This window comes from Dipodomys spectabilis, unplaced genomic scaffold (assembly GCF_019054845.1).
Source record: "Dipodomys spectabilis isolate Male_0828 unplaced genomic scaffold, ASM1905484v1 ptg000234l, whole genome shotgun sequence".
NCBI classification, from domain to species: domain Eukaryota; kingdom Metazoa; phylum Chordata; class Mammalia; order Rodentia; family Heteromyidae; genus Dipodomys; species Dipodomys spectabilis.
Genome location: NW_024870911.1, coordinates 4,856,822 through 4,873,349, shown reverse-complemented (window position 1 = coordinate 4,873,349; position 16,528 = coordinate 4,856,822). Strand labels below are relative to the sequence as shown.

At 34.7% G+C, this 16,528-nt stretch overlaps 1 protein-coding gene across 3 annotated transcripts in view; it reads right to left on the bottom strand.

Moving 5' to 3' along the window:
* Positions 1 to 209: 209 nt before the first annotated feature.
* Kcnc2 (potassium voltage-gated channel subfamily C member 2) overlaps positions 210 to 16,528 on the bottom strand; it is a 156,182-nt gene continuing 139,863 nt past the window's right edge. Inside the window, exons 2-4 of one of the 3 annotated variants that reach the window (XM_042698957.1) lie at positions 9,150 to 10,077; positions 6,792 to 6,956; positions 210 to 241 (exon numbers count right to left, since the gene is read on the bottom strand). In XM_042698957.1, coding sequence (XP_042554891.1) covers positions 210 to 241; positions 6,792 to 6,956; positions 9,150 to 10,077 — 1,125 coding nt within the window. Of the gene's footprint in view, positions 242 to 2,133; positions 2,271 to 6,791; positions 6,957 to 9,149; positions 10,078 to 16,528 lie in introns of those variants that run through there. The other 2 variants (XM_042698956.1, XM_042698958.1) reach the window with 2 other exon arrangements.

The window sequence follows — 16,528 nt, the reverse complement described above, 5'->3', positions numbered from 1 at the left end:
ACTCGTCAGTCTACCAGCAGAATGCTCACGTGGGAGCACAAAGCCAGCTGCAGCCACAGTTCCATTGCAAGCTTTAGATGCTTCGTGAAGATAAGGGAGCCGCTTGTAAGTACAGCAACCTGGTCACCTCAGAGCACAGTCAGCAGCAGCAATTGTTTCCAGTAAAAATCCTTGGCATGTCTACATTCCACTGTCCCTTTTTTCAGCCGTCAAAAATATCCATGATAAATTCTGTACAACACTGGAGTCAGGAACAGCAGCACCAGACAGCATAGTAATTCCTCTACTAGAAACTTGTGTATAATTAGGACATTCTGTGTGTGTGGTGTTATAAAAAAGATCACAGTATCTCTAAAGAGCAGGTGTGTGTGCCTGGGTGGATAATTTGCTGTATAAGATCTCCGACATGCAGCTCATGCTCTAGGATTTGGGAATACACAGTAATACATACTTTTTTTTGACCAATCATAAAAATGGCAATTGTCATCCTAACCAAAAATAGAAAAAAAATGAACATTAAGAATTAGTTAACAATATCAAGGATCCTAAATGCCTTAAAGCATTATTCTTCAATGTATATTATGGCATTGTACTTCCCTCACATGCCTGGTACAACAGATACACTATTGCTATTGCGTTTGGGAGGGATGTGTATGCAAATAGACTTTCTACCACTCACACTGAATATGACTCCCCAGGGGTTTTGCTGGAGTGTGGTGAAGAATGCTAGTTGCTAGGCAGTGGAGAAGGCTGACACTACATTAGGCAATCAAGTGCAATGGTGAAATTACTGTTTAAATCCTACTTATCAAAAAGAGTCACAGTGCAGATTAACGTAGGTAGTCTACAGGGCATCACTACTTAATACACAAAGCAGAGAGGCTGCTCAAAATAGCAGAGGCTACAGTGGGTAGGAAGTGACAGGGTTTCAGTATTAAAATCATAAACACCGTATCAAGGCATTTCTAGACTTCATGGAGACAAATGATATATGCAGTTAAGACAGGGAGCTACGACAGACAGACAGAAATGACATACAGGACAAAGCACCTGATTAAAGACTGCCTGATTATCCGATGATAGTCCTTTGATTCAGAACTTTAAGGCTAATCAAAAAAGCCTCCTGTGAACACACGTGACCTTTGATCTTTGCACACAAAAATCATCATAATAAAGAAAGAAAGAGGGGTTTAAAAAAAGCCACCAGAACTTTGGATTACTATTTGGCACTCTGCTTCTGAAAATAATGACAAACCCTTGGGTTAAAAAAAAATGACTGTAGTACTAAGCAGTACTTCCTGGCTAAAATGTGCAAGCCTGGCTGGCAGTTACCTTTTTCTGAATTTGTACCTTCCTCAAGTCATTAAGGGATCTGGCCTCAGCTTGCATGTATCAACAATGACAATCTCTGTGCAGTTATCTGCATACAAAATATCAAAGCCATTCAGAATTGTAATACAGAATTTTTGGAGCAAAGGAAATCAATAAAGAGATTAAGGTGCTTAAATACTTCTCTCCAAGAATAAAGAGGAAAAAATGTTGAGGAGAAACTCACCCTCCCTATCCCTCAATTCAATGTGCAGAACAGTTGATCGGTGCTTCCAGATCGGCAGGGTGGTTCCATGCAAGTATACACATGTCCTGAGCCATTCACAGTCCCCCAACTCTGCAACATTGCTTTCAGGTGATAGAAACGAGATGGTCTATGCAAATGTGCTGATCGAAGTCGTGTTACGTGCAATCAAGAGGAGATCCGGGACATCTTCAGAATGGTTTAGAGTCACAAGAAATGAAGTGGTTGGCATTTGGAAGCACATCGATGTACATATATTTCCCTGAAGATGTGGTTATGTATTAGTGTACTAGCCAATATCTGATGCTATCTGTCATTTTATTTCCAAAGGAAAATTAGGGCAATTCGTATGGAGAAGTATAGGAGTACTACTTTAGACAACCTTGAAAGCCAGAATAAGATTTCTTAACTACTCAAGTGGCATTTCTGACTTCAATAGTAGTATCATGCAGGACTTATACTGTATTAATAGAGCCTGGAGTAGCTACGTTTAACTATTTCCATTACAGGGTAAACAGTACTTGAATTGACATAATTTAGCCGACTGGATGCAGTTTGGTTTACAAGATAGATGGGATGGGAGATCGAGAGCGCCTCAGAGGACAAGGAGAGTTGTAGGGTGATGTGACTGGAGAAAGCCTCAGCGCATTGCCTGCCAAGCCCGCTATGTTGTTTAAGCTTCGAGATTTCTCATAGCCTTTTATGAAAGAATGCACACACATCAGTTGAGTTCAACCAGAAAATAGACAGCGACAAACAATTCCATGCAGGGTAATCAAAAGTGCTATTTTTGAGCTCAAAGAAGCTTCTGTTTACATAGAATTCAATATGGAAATAATTCACAATAGTAAAAAGAAATGAAACTCACTGTAAGCTGACATGGTCCAAAACTTAAGCCAGCTGTCACAAATTTCAGCACAATTCATACTACAAAATGTATTCTTTCCTAGATTATAGTTAGTATAAACGTCATCTTGCCTATAAAATAACAGAACTTTTAAGAATTAGGCAAAGCAACTTAAGTAAGATATGGCCTTAATATCACATTTCATGATGTGTTTCTGAAAATGAAAATGGATGCATTAACTATTTTTTTCCATTTTCATTTTAATAATCTAATAAAGTATGCTTACGCTTAAGTGAGCAATCTTTTCCAAGCATATTTATTCTTCTGGCTTGATAAAGTTAAAAGAATGACTATTAAAATAATAGGAATTGATGTCATTATCTAGGTGACATAGAATGGGATGCCCATTTCTAATTCTCTGGATAAAAAGCAAAAGTAAGTGAACAGGGAATTGAATATGACCTAAGCAGAGCCATAATTTCCATGAAATAAACTTGAATTTGCCTGATGTTGTCTCCTTCCCTCACCTCCCCAAGAATTGAGAAAAATTTTATGACTAAGTCATTTTTTAATAACTTTCATCCTAATCTATTGTTCATGTCTATGATAACTATGGAATTAGAAAATACAACCAATCTCTTACAAACTTTAGCTGAATGGTTTTCCTTAATACTCAAATCACTTTTGTAGGGAGTTATATACTGTAGTGTTTCTATTGCAAACTATTAGAGACCATTGAGTGATGTAGGGCACTTAGTATAGTTTGAAGTGAAATGTCTGAACAGCAGGACAACTGTTTACTGTTAAGTGGAGCCAGTTTTGGAAATGAGTATGTGGACAGCTGCACTGAAGAACTGTTAAAGAGCAGGAAAACGAACTTCCTTTTGGACAAAGTTGAACACGTGCATACACATCCAGTGAACTTCTTGTCTCCCTTAGACTGTGTAGCACACTGTGGTGCTAATTAGCCCAGAGTGCACTTGCTGATTGTGGAGGAAAAAGAAAGAAAAATGAGTCCTTTGTTAGTACTCATGTTCTTCCAAGCTACATTTTTCTTTCATTCTATCTTTTCATAGAAATTACAGGGAAGAAGCGATTGCTAATGTTTTTTCTAGGAGTGAAGTGATATCTCTGGTTATTGATAATATGAGAGGCCAAGACAGGTATGGATGTACATCATAATAGCAACTTTGTAATGAGATAAAACTGAAGTTTTAGAAAAGGAGAAAAACCCGCACATATTCTGTGCATTATAAACACATTAACTTTCAATAGATGACATCTTTTGACATTTTTGTGGATGAACATTTATGCTAATAATTTGCTATGATAAGGTTTTCTAGGATATGATTTCAACCAATTTAAAAACTTTTTATACTTTATTTAGTATTCTTTACTGTCAAGTATGAGAAATGGCATATCTTGCATTCCATGTTGGTAGATAATATGTGAGTTAAGAGGAGGTCAAATCATTTTAAATTTCATGTACTTTATTTTTACAAAATAGCCTTCATATGTTTGGACAGTTCATTATTATTACTCTTCTCTAAGTGGCTGAAAATATAATTTGGGGAATTGTATAAAATATTTTATCCAATGCAGTAGAAATCGAATGTGTAACTTAGAGTAGTGAACTAGAAAACACTTGATTAATTTTGATTAAAGAGGAACTGGTGACTCTGAATGAACCAGAAGGGTTCATAATACTTACAAACCATCATCATACAGTCATAACTTTATCCACCACCATCTTCAAAACATCTAAGGGAACCTCAGAAATTCAAAATCTCTTTGACAATTTTATATTAGTCATACCAGTAACATATAGGTATATTTTGGTTGGTATATTTTGATTGTAACTTACTTGTTCAAAATTATCATGCTTCACATAAATATTACTCATTCTTAGTTTCTCTTCTTTTTAATGTCTGTACTTTCAATATTCATTTAGAAGGATTTTGTAGTTTAGTAACAAGTACATAATTAGTGATATTATATGTTATTCTGTTATTCATATACCTTTTTATTCTTATTTTTATGTTTGATTTTGACTAGGAAATCTGATGAAATTTTTGCTTACTTGATGTTTTACTGGAGTAAAACCTGAAGATATAATTTATATTTAGGCTTATTTTAAACTAGAATCAAAATAATATATTGGATTGGACATATTTTTTCAAATCCCGAGACCAAAGTTTCTTTGAGGCAATGTTAGAACTGCTTATCCATAAATGTACTATTCAAAAGAATGTATATATAATACATATTCTTAAAAACTACTGTACAAATAGAAAAGTAGATTCTAAGTTTTGGGATTTTACTTAAGTCAATCTTCAAGTTTTCTTAATAAATGATCAACTATATTCACATTTGTATAAAAGAAAATTGCAATAACAATCCAGTAAATTCATTTACATAGGGTAAAGTTTTTAGGACTTCAAAACAAAATCTGTAGAGGCACCAATTTGAAGGCAAATTAATTTTCTCATGGAAAATAAATGTTTAAGTAGAATACAAAAATATAACCTACATAATAGGACAGAAGAGAGGAAATTAATTCTTGGAAGATATGAGAACATGACAAACTAGAAGGCTTAGGTAACTTATTCACAAATGTTATCTGACCTAGGAAAACAAACATACACAACTACAAGAGAAATAAATAAGAATGAAAAAGTTGATATGGCATAAAATGTTATGGATAAGTTTTCAAAGATGATTTTAGTGATAAGGAGAATTTTTGTTTGAATGCATAAGTTCTCCATGCAAACGAAATATCTTATTAATTGCTTTGCTCATGAATATGCATAGTTTATGTAATATATATTTATATATTATCTAAAATTTATATATATATATAATTTATATAATACCTATTTTTTCAAAGTTCTTTCTCATCTGTAAACTCATTTAACAATTTAAAATTCAAAATATTTTCTGACATGGAAGAAAAAAATTCTAGCAAGTTTTCCTTGAACAAGTAACCTTGGTAAATTAGTTCATATAATTCTTTATTGGATGATGAACAAAATTTATCTAAGTTGAATTACCCACAAATATATAGATGAACATGCCTACAAATTTTACAGAAGTATACATGTAGATATAGAGTAAGTTAGGTAATGAACCTTAAAGTATATGTTCAATGCAACATATTATCACACTGGTATTATCATTTTTAATCTATGTACATATTTTCACAAAACTAGAATAAGATATTAACTATGTTCATAAAACATTTTTAATGTTTCCAGCACATGCGTAATGTAAAATAGTAAACCCATTCAATGACTGGAACACATTTTAGTTCAAAGAATAGATGTAGATGATAGAAATAATTGCAAAAGAATAGTATTTAAAGTAGTACTCAGAAAAAGAAAGGCCTTTAGTTCTCTCTTCTGAGCCTCAAAAACACAGAAATAGAAGGCAACAGAAAATGATCAGAAGAAATTAAAGACAAAGGCAACATGAGTAATGAGATAAAATGTGAAAGAAAGACAACATAACATTGCAAGTTTAAAATGGTAAGGAATTCAATTGGGTAAAACTATAGTGGAATAACAAATAAGCAATTATTCTTAAAATGCATTTGCACTAATATGAAAATTGGATGATGATTTTTCACTCAAATTTAGCCAATTAGGACAAATTATTATATATATATAGATATCATATAGATATCATATAGATATTTTGCTATATCACTTTAAAAAGACACTTGACAAAACATTTTTATTTGTTTGATATTTATGTGCCATCTTATGTTTCAGGCATACTCAGGGTCTGGTAGAAAATACAAATGAATTTCAATTTTTTTATTTTTTTGTAAGGAAAAATACTATATGTATATTTGTAAGCACTTACATAACCTTTCAAGGGATTAAAAGGTATTCCTGCCTGAAGATCCTGTACCTTTGATACTTTAACACACTCAGCTAAATCCCTGACAAATCTGCCCAAATATTAGAAAAGAGAACTCAAGTATGTGTAGTATTTTTCTGAAAATAAAAATAGCCAATAATTTGTTTTACAGTCATCAATTTCTTATCAAATTTATTCATAGCTCTGATTGATGAGTTTTACTTTGTTGTAGTAAAATAAGTACTAAGTACATTATAAAATAATTGGGTTCATAATTTAGTATTTACATATTTCATTTTAGTTCTGCCCATATGCAAATTTAAAAAAGAAAAAGAGAAATGTCTTTCGTGTATGACAATCTATTATGACAGGCATTTTTCAGTGCTTAAAATGAAAGATGGGCTGTAGGGGAGAAGAAAATGATGAATGGGTCTTTACATCACTCCACATATTTCTGGAACTCACTCAATCGCTAAGTCACCTGTTAGGATCTGATTAAAGCATGCCTACCTTTCCTGATACCTCCATCAGAAGCGCACGTGTAATCACCTGCCGTCAGAAGGAAACATGTTTCCCCTCTTCTGTTTTTGTCTCTGGTACTAGAGCGTCTGATGGGGAGCCTTTCTGGGGGTGATAATGGCGGCTCACTTCCTGTACTGTCGTCACCTGATAACACTGGTCACAGCACCACGCCATGGACAGACAGTGATGGATGAGGAAATGAGACAGGACAAAAAGTTTACACCAAATGCCCATAGTCCAGGCACGCAATATACAAAACACAATCATCACATCACAGTAAGAAAAGGAGTTTTCATCACTCATCTCTCTCTCTCTCTCTCTCTCTCTCTCTCTCTCTCTCTCTCTCTCTCTCTCTCACACACACACACACACACACACACACACACACAAATAAAATAACTTATGTGGAGCAAAATGGAAATGTACTGCAAAGAAGAAAGGTGCTCTTTGTGAAACTTTTATTGCTCTGAGGATTTTGCCTAATATATTATTGACTTTCACCCAAGTAGTGAAAACTCAAAAAAAAAAATCCTGGGAGCATGTATTAGCACACAATTTGCCTTACAATATGTTACATGCTATTGCGAAAATATGATTGGGAATCATTAAAAGTAGAGGCCGTGTAAGGAAAAACTCTCAAGCAAAGGAAAAAAAAAATCTCTCAAGCGAATTCTTATTTTTTGTAATTTCCTAAGAGGCTTGCTTTTATTAGTTCTCTAAAAGTAATTTTTAGAAAACCGTAATAAAAATAACCCTAAAGCTTAAAAACTGCATGTTCAGATATTGCATTTTGAAGTAACACAGTGTTTTTGAGCATACAGTGGAACAGATCAACTTCTCCAAATGCCCTTGAAATGACCGTTTACTTCTGCATGCTAGCCAATGAGCATATCCAGAAATGAGCATATCATCCTTTTCCATTCCCTTCTTAAAGGCTCTGTATAGATACTCTGAAAGCAGTTAAATAAGAGCAGCAGCACAAGCTAATTCCTCCCTTCATAAAGATAATCTTAACTCTCAGACATTTGTTGTGAAAGATATATCTGAAATCCTCTAATAAAATTTCCTAAATGAACATAAAGCTTGCTCAATGGATTTCACTCCAGCCGTATCTTTTTCCCCCTCCATCTGCTTCTTAAAATCTACCAGTCCAGGTATGTTATCCACACCTGTAATCTCAGCTACATGGGAGACTAGGCAGTAGAAATATGGTCCAAGACCAGCCAGGGCTAAAAGTACTTCTGGAAGCTAAGGAATTATGAAAAGGATATCTGCCTTTTTGTTTCTTCACTTCATTACTTTGTGTTACTTCTAAGTGATACATGTGACCACAAGTCATTTATCTACAAGAAAAACTAAATTAAATATGTGTAAATTATGTAGAATGCATATGCCTCAATTTTTCCTAGTAAGAAAAGTTATTTAAACTATAGAATGTTTCCTTCCCCTGAATCAGATGTAATAGGGATGACACTATTCACCATTACATTGGCATACTGAATATCAAGCTAGGATCAACTTTAAAGTACTTTGGCAGTGAAGAGGAATAGCTAATTTCAAGTAATAAATTACCTAAAGTTATGCAGTGCACGCTTCATTGAAAAATAGAAATGCACAGAGAAATTCAAGTTTGTCATTAGTTAGCAGAAGCACATCATATATCCCTGAGAAATGGTGAGTTTTGATTCTATGACACAGAATTTTATCTCACCAAAGGGTTATATTAATATAACCTAATTTATAAACAATAAAAAATAGAGCTAATCTTGCAGAATATTACTAAGAAAGAACCTTGCCATTGAAAAACTTATCTTCCATATCACCTCTTTGGTGTTTAGGCCTTTAATGTGCAAGCACCCATTCTCCTTAAATAACGGCTTCTTGTGGATCCTGTTGAGATGCACCGCACCATGTGGCAGGGGTAAAACTGAGACAAACACACCAAGCCAAATGATATGGAGATCAACATTTGGAGAAGGAAGAACGAAAAAAAATGGCCATACCATCACATTGTGCAAAGAAACAAAGAAACATTGGCACAGAAGCAACAAACAGGCAAAAAAAAAAAAAATATTGGCACCATCAGGAAAGGTCATTCCCACTAATGTCAGGAAACTGTATAGGTTGGTCTTCATTGGCCTACAGTCTCTATCTTGTAAATATCTACAATCACACCCACACGCGTGCAGGCACGCGCAAACACACACACACACAATTTAAATTTAAAATTAAGTCTGAAATTCCATATACATATGAGGAGAGCTGCCTTCTGCCTAAGGGAGAAGGTATACAAAGTAATGACCCATGCCTATGCAGTCGTGACGTCTATTTAGAATTGTGCCTTACCTGATCTGTTATGTTCCAGAAGTCGATTGTCTTTGCCCAGACACGTGTCACTCTGTGTGCTATTGTAGGCCGTATTCAATTCGGTCTTGCAAAATGTCGGTGAGCTTGCCTGCGGGGCAGGAGGAATGTGCTTCTTTCTCTTTCTTGGAAGTTTCTGCTTCGCCATGGCCAAGGAGTAGTACATTCCAAAATTGTTGACAATCACGGGCACTGGCATGGCTATTGTCAGCACTCCAGCCAGAGCACACAGGGCTCCCACCAGCATCCCTGACCATGTTTGGGGGTACATATCCCCATAGCCCAGGGTAGTCATGGTCACCACAGCCCACCAGAACCCAATGGGAATGTTCTTGAATTGTGTGTGTTCACTAGCCGAGGGGTCATTTGGTTGAGCTCCTACTCTCTCGGCGTAGTAGATCATGGTAGCAAATATCAAAACTCCTAGAGCCAGAAAGATGATCAGCAGCAAAAATTCATTAGTACTAGCTCGAAGAGTGTGTCCGAGCACCCTCAAACCGACGAAATGGCGGGTGAGCTTGAAGATTCTCAGGATCCTCACAAACCTTACCACCCTGAGGAAGCCAAGTACATCCTTAGCAGCTTTAGATGAGAGCCCACTCAGCCCCACCTCTAAGTAGAACGGGAGGATGGCCACAAAGTCAATGATATTCAAAAGGTTTTTGACGAACTCAAGTTTATTGGGTGAAAAAACAATACGGACTAAAAATTCAAAAGTAAACCACACTACACACACTCCTTCCACATAGGTCAAGGCAGGATCCGTCTCGATTTCATACTGTGGAACAACGCTTGTACCGTTGGTGACGGGTTCCGTCTTGTTTTTAACAATATTGAAAGCTTCGTGCGTTTCCAGGCAAAAGGTTGTGATGGAAACCAAGATGAAGAATAAAGAAGCAAAAGCAATGAACTGCAGAAGAAAGAGAAATAGAGTGATCTGAACCATCATGTACTTGGATCCAAATCTAAGAGCATTGATTCCTTCTGAAAAGAGAGAATAACAGCATATTTGAAGATATCATTTGGGGTGTTTCTCAAGTCAAGGGAGAGTTTGTATGTAATATTCACCAGAAGAATATATATAACATGTTTCAAGTTCTGGGTTTTTTTTGTTTGCTTACATAGAGACCAAGTTTTGCTTTATGTTTGAAAATTGTTTAGAACTATAATATAAGAAAATATAACCTGCGAAGAAAGCATAACATTAGTCCAAAAGTGTCTTTAAAAAGAAACCATCTGGAAAAAATAAAATCAGACAATATCTCCAGACATTGCTTGTGAGCCTAGAAATCTCCAAAAATGAGACTAAGTTTTATATCTATAAATATAAGCTGCAATAGACATGCTGAATATCATGAGTTATAAACATGGAGAAAGTGTTAAAAATGTATACTGCAAGTTAACTGGTATCAATCCAAGGTAGAAACTTGCCCAATAGAATAAACTGAAGGAGAAAAAGTAATGCAACAAGATGGAAAAAATAGATTAAGATACAAATTAAAACCAGCTTTCTTCCTCTACTAAAGAACCACTTTATTTTTCCATTCAAAGATTTCAAAGTGTTAGTCACATTGAAAAGTAGCAAATGAAAATGCTATAATTTTTATTTAATTCCATTTCTTCTGTCAATTTGTGTGTATTAATTCACACAAATCTACTGATGCAGACTAATAAGTGTTCTGAAAGCATGATATAGTTCTACTATAGCTAAACACTATAGATACAAATTTGCATAACCCACTAATTCCTACCAATCATATACCCGTGCTCCTATTTCCAGTCAGGAACATCAGATTGGGAAAGCTAACGTCACTTTTCTTAGTCCATATGAAAGGAAATGATAGAACTGACAAGATGATGTCCAGATTCCATTTCCTAATCTTCTCACATTCTCAGATGTAGAATACAGATAATTTGTTACCATTTGCTGGGGTCTGGGGTCACAGACTCATTAATATTCGTCATCTGAATGTTTGAAACCTAGGTACTTCAAGCATGGTTGTCTCGAGTATTAGAGGATTTTTAAAGGGGTGGCAGATGTCTAGAGCTCTTTCATAAATGTGCCTATTTTGGAATCTAAATGAACAGATCATTCCATGAGTATCTACACAAATGGATCACTTAGGAGAGGGAAAGTGTCAGTCCAGTGGAGAAAGACCTTCATTTGGAAACAAATAAAAGTTGTACCCTAACATCTGTCACTCAAGCTCTGCTTCAAGGGAAGATGGAAACCACCTCTTTTATTTTGCAATTTACCACACAATATATAGGGCTACATAGGATGACTAACTTGTCAGAACTGTGACTTTATGAACTAACAAAGCACCTCAAATCAAGGAACAATTTTCTTCGTATTGTGGTAGTTAGTACATCGATTATATACTATTATATGACTGAAAAGTATGAGACTTTTGAATTGCCTTTCCATATATATCTTCCAACAACATTATTTTTGGTCTTATTGTCAGATCATTAGCACTCTTAAACATATGGTGAAATTTTTTCATTCATTTTTTCCTTTGTATATGTAAATATCCTATTTTTAATCAGCTAGTTGTTATGCTGATGTGAGGCACATTTAAAAATGACATCTTTTAGGGGAAGCAGCAATTATCCTTGATGGATAAATTGCTTCTTAAACTAAGCTTAATTTGAAACCCATATTTGTTTCTAATTCCACTTAAAATCTCTCTTCGTAGAACCTTGTTAATATGTACCTACTCATTCTTCCCCACCCACAGTCTCCTATATCTCTACCATTTCAGGCTACATGAAAAGTTTTAGTGTACAAAATCCATCAGTGGGGCAATGCAAGTATTAAACAACTGGGCTGCAATTTTCTTTTAACAATTCTGATATTCTTCAGTCTTTTCTTTCAGTTGACTTTGCAATCTCAAACTCTGCCTACATCCATGGGACATATTAGCTGTTTCTTCACTTCCCAGTTTTTTGAGCTGTCAAAAGTTCTAGTGCGTCTGCCCACATTCAGTCAGGAGAAAGTTATGGTAGTACATACTGGCGTTGTTGACATAAAACACTAAAAATCTTTCTTAGTTATTTTCCAAGAATTCACTCACTCATGCATTCATTCAGCAAATGTATATTTGATGCCTCTCTATTTCATATAACAAGCTGTTTAACAGCATAATCCCAGCCATTGAAAAACTCACAATATCCTATGGATACAGACATGAAATATATTAATCACATAAAAAATGTAACTAAATTTAACTAAAACGGACATAAATGCAATGAAGAAAAATAGAAGATACTTTCAAATGATCAAAAATAGACTAAACTTAGTCCATCACATGTACCAGAGTGTAATATTACTGACAGAAGATAAGTGTTTTAAACAAAATTTGTTGCTTTCAAGATCAATATTCATCTCAAAAGATGAATATTTTGTTTAGATAAAAACAGCAAAATAGACTTTTTAATTTGTAAAAGGTAAAGATAATTGGCATGATCTAAAATAGAGGTTTGTAAAAGAGGAAAAATATGCTTTGTAATTACATGACTGGTATTTGGAGATTAGCCATTGTCAATTAGAGGGTAGAGAATTCAGAAATAAAGAAAAGAAAAAAAGAAAATGGGGTAAAAGGAAATCTCTAAGGAGAATGAGGTTCCGTCCACAAGTGATAAATCCCTCCACAGGTACAGAACTCTGGAAAAGCAAAATGTAAAATATTACTTTGGGGTGGAGGCTGGTCCTTGGGCTTAGACGCAGGACCTGGGGGCTGTCCCTGATCCTCTTTGTGCTCAAGGCTAGCACTCAAACAGGTAAGGTATAGTACCACTTCCAGCTTTTTCTGAGGAGTTTATTTGATACACGAGTCTCCAGACTTTCCTGCTTGGGCTGGCTTTGAATCACAATCATCAGATTTCAGCCTCCTGAGTAGTTAGGATGCAGGTGTGAGCCACCTGCATCCGGTTAAAGAGTTACATTTAAAGATGATCCTTTGTTTGTTATGCCCTTAGCAAAAGACGGTTGCACAACAGCAACTAATATTGTCATGTTCAATAATGGAGGGTTTGAGCCAAGGAAAAGCAAAGGGAGAGGGAGAAAATTCTGACAGGAGGTAGGCTATTTGAACAGGTTCAGGAACAGTAATAAGCAAGGGTGAAAAGTTATCAGAAAAAAAAAATAACTGCCATGAAAAATCCATGGAGATTTTGATGAGTTTAGACTTTCACATAGAATGAAAAGAAACTTAGTTTATAAGTCATTAGTCTGAGTATTAACTAAGTGGATGACCTGAAGCCTTTGAAGACCTGGAACTAGCCAGAAGCAAACACTTAAATTGAATTATCAGGACTTGGCGTGTTTTAACTGAAACTAATTCTAAGCTATTTGGACAAAGCAAAGTTCTGTGTTTCTGGTTCATTGAATAGTGTTAAAAAAGAAATAAATAAGAAGTTATATTGAATAATTTTAAGAAAAATAAATTAAATATGAACAAGACAGAAGGTTTCATTTATTTGATTTCTCTTCACTATTCGGAAAAATCTTTAAGGACTGAAATTCTGTAACATTCATCTTATTTAAATCTCATGTTCCTGGCATGATCATTAGAATTAAAGATGATAGGACAGAATAGAAAGATGGAATCATTAATGGAAAATAAGTAAAGAAGTAAAAGTACACTGTATGTCCATGGGAGTGAAAAATAACATAAATTTGAAGAAATTTAAATAATAAAGTATGAATGTTGAAGAAAAAGATCCATATGTATCACAAATAGCCCGCTGAATTGGTTCATGTATGTTGAAAATTGTAGCTTCTATTCATTCTGCTAGCAGAGTAATATCTTTGGGAAGAATCATATTATCATTTATCTCTTTATTTCCCACTAAGATAACATGACAGACTCTTTTCATTATTAAATAAAAATACAATTAAGCATGTTACATAATAAAATTGAAGGTTCTCCATACAAGTGTCTTTATCATATTAATTGAATTCATAAAAGAATAGGTCATTCCAAGTAGTTTCAGAATAGATATGTTCTGTCAAAAAATTAGCTTATGGAGCCAGGCCCAAAGAAACATAGGTCCCATGGTTTCCCTTCTGTGCAGTAACTAGTATATGTCTGAGACAAGCAGAAACGGTCAAATAAGATTATGTTAGGTGAAATGAACCCCAAGATAAGGACTCAAATGGTTTTTCTTTTTTGCTATTGTTTTTAACATATTTATAAGATATTTCTTTGTTGCTTTGTATGTCCCTCCCCCATGGTATAACCCCTGTTTTCACTGTATTTGATGTTGGTATAATTTGTGGAGGGGAAGGGAAAAAAAACAAATTGTTTAAATAGGGATACGGTGGACCCATTGCAACAATGAGATGTAGGAGACGTTATGTCGAAAACTGAACTTTACAACTTTGGCAGGGGAAACTGGGGTGGGGCAGGGGGTGGGGAGGCATGGGAGATGGGAAGGGATGGGTAGGGGAAACAAAGGAGGAGGCAACAATGCTTGATAAGAAATGTACTCATTACCTTGCTCATGTAATTGTAATCCCTCTGTAAGGTATTTTCACAATTAAAAAAAAGAAAGAAAGAAAGTAAAAAGAAAAAAAATGGCTTACTGGGTCAAGAACTTTTTCTTCATAGATACATTGTTTGTGCTTAGCGAGAGAAAGTGCCCTATATTCCTCCTGGCTGTCATCAGCTACACAGGGAGAAAGTCCTCAGAGTTCAGGGGTTACATGGAGGATATTATATCAACCTACCTCAATACAAATACTCAAGTCCAGGTGTGTATACTAGGCAGAAATTTGAGAAAATGAAATATATTTTTATTTTCTCCTTTTTGTCTTTTTCCTGATAGCATTAAGATAAATGGAAATGAGTTCTGTATCCTACAAGCCAGGGAATTTCAAAAATGTAGGCCAAACTGGTAAGTATTTCCTTTCTGTGCTCAATTGCTTAGGCTCACTGATACTTGATGATTTTCTCAGGCTTTTCATTTTTCTTTTGTCTTAAAGTATCTTTAATTTAGGAGCTTGTCTTGATCGCGTACACATTCAATTCAAATCATATTCATTAGTGTGACCATAATTAATAACAGCATAATCCTGTTCACAGAACTGTGGTCTCTACAGGGACAAAGCAATTCTCTTCATTGGTACATCTTTCCTCAAAAGCCAGACAAGTGGGAACAAGGAGCCCAGTGTCACCACTTCCATGTTGAGCTGATACTTCCATGAGCTTCTTCTGAGCACTGGTGAAATCAAGTTTTCTTCAACTTTTAAGATCCACAAGTAGATCCACTGATTTTTATGCATTAATGGTATTGAATTACACTGAAGAATGCAGATCTTTTTCAGTATAGTCACAGTACTTTACCAAATTCAGACATCAATATAGACTGTTAAGCTTCAAACATCTATATGTAAATGGATGTATATATGAATGGATACTATAGACAGAACTACTTAACATATATTGTATGTGTATATATGTGTGTCTGTGTACACCATATATTGAATGTATATTCAATATATTCCTTCTCTGAATGTGCCATTTTTACAAGAATTTTCAAATCTACTGAGCACACTAATTTACAACAGAAATCCTAGAATGTTCCTATAATGGTGTTCTATTCACACATATACATGAAAAAAACATAATGTGAATATACATGCTAAACTCTGGTCATCAATAAATCAAGAAAGGTAGATAAAGGAGAATGAAATTCCACCATTCTCATTCCTTATTTGCATAGATTTTTGTATATAGGATGTTTTCAAGGTCCTCATAAAATTTGGTATTAAAACCAAATGCTGGTTCCACATAGACTATAAAAACTGAATTTAACAGTGATCAGGCTAGACAAACCTTATGTTTGTTATTTGGACAAAGGGACTATACATTTCAGAAATGTAACAGGCAGACTGCGAGGTGAGTTCTTTTTCCTTTATATATTGCTGTTTTAATCTCTATTTCTCTAGCTAGAGAAAGAAGTGGATGTTTTCATGGATTATTTAGCTCATTTCAGAGCTTTCAGGGTAAGGTTTACAGAACTTGCCCTTGATATAGAGACAACAGAAAGAAAACTGTTGAATATTTAATAAAGCTAGAAAATACTACATTTAATATTCTCTTGAGCTTGCACAGTGCAGACTTGGAAGGAAAATCAAAATGCCTCTTTCTACATGGTGAATCTAAAAAGTGCAATCGTTAGATCACACTCTAAAATGACATCAAAAGCTGAATGCCTATACTTTAAAATTATAATATTTCTTTTAAAATATATGATACATGCTCTTAATTCATTGCAAAAATGCAAGTATGATCTGTGATTTATGGTTTCATTTACATCTATTTTTTAGAACACTTTGTTTCTTTATTTTACCA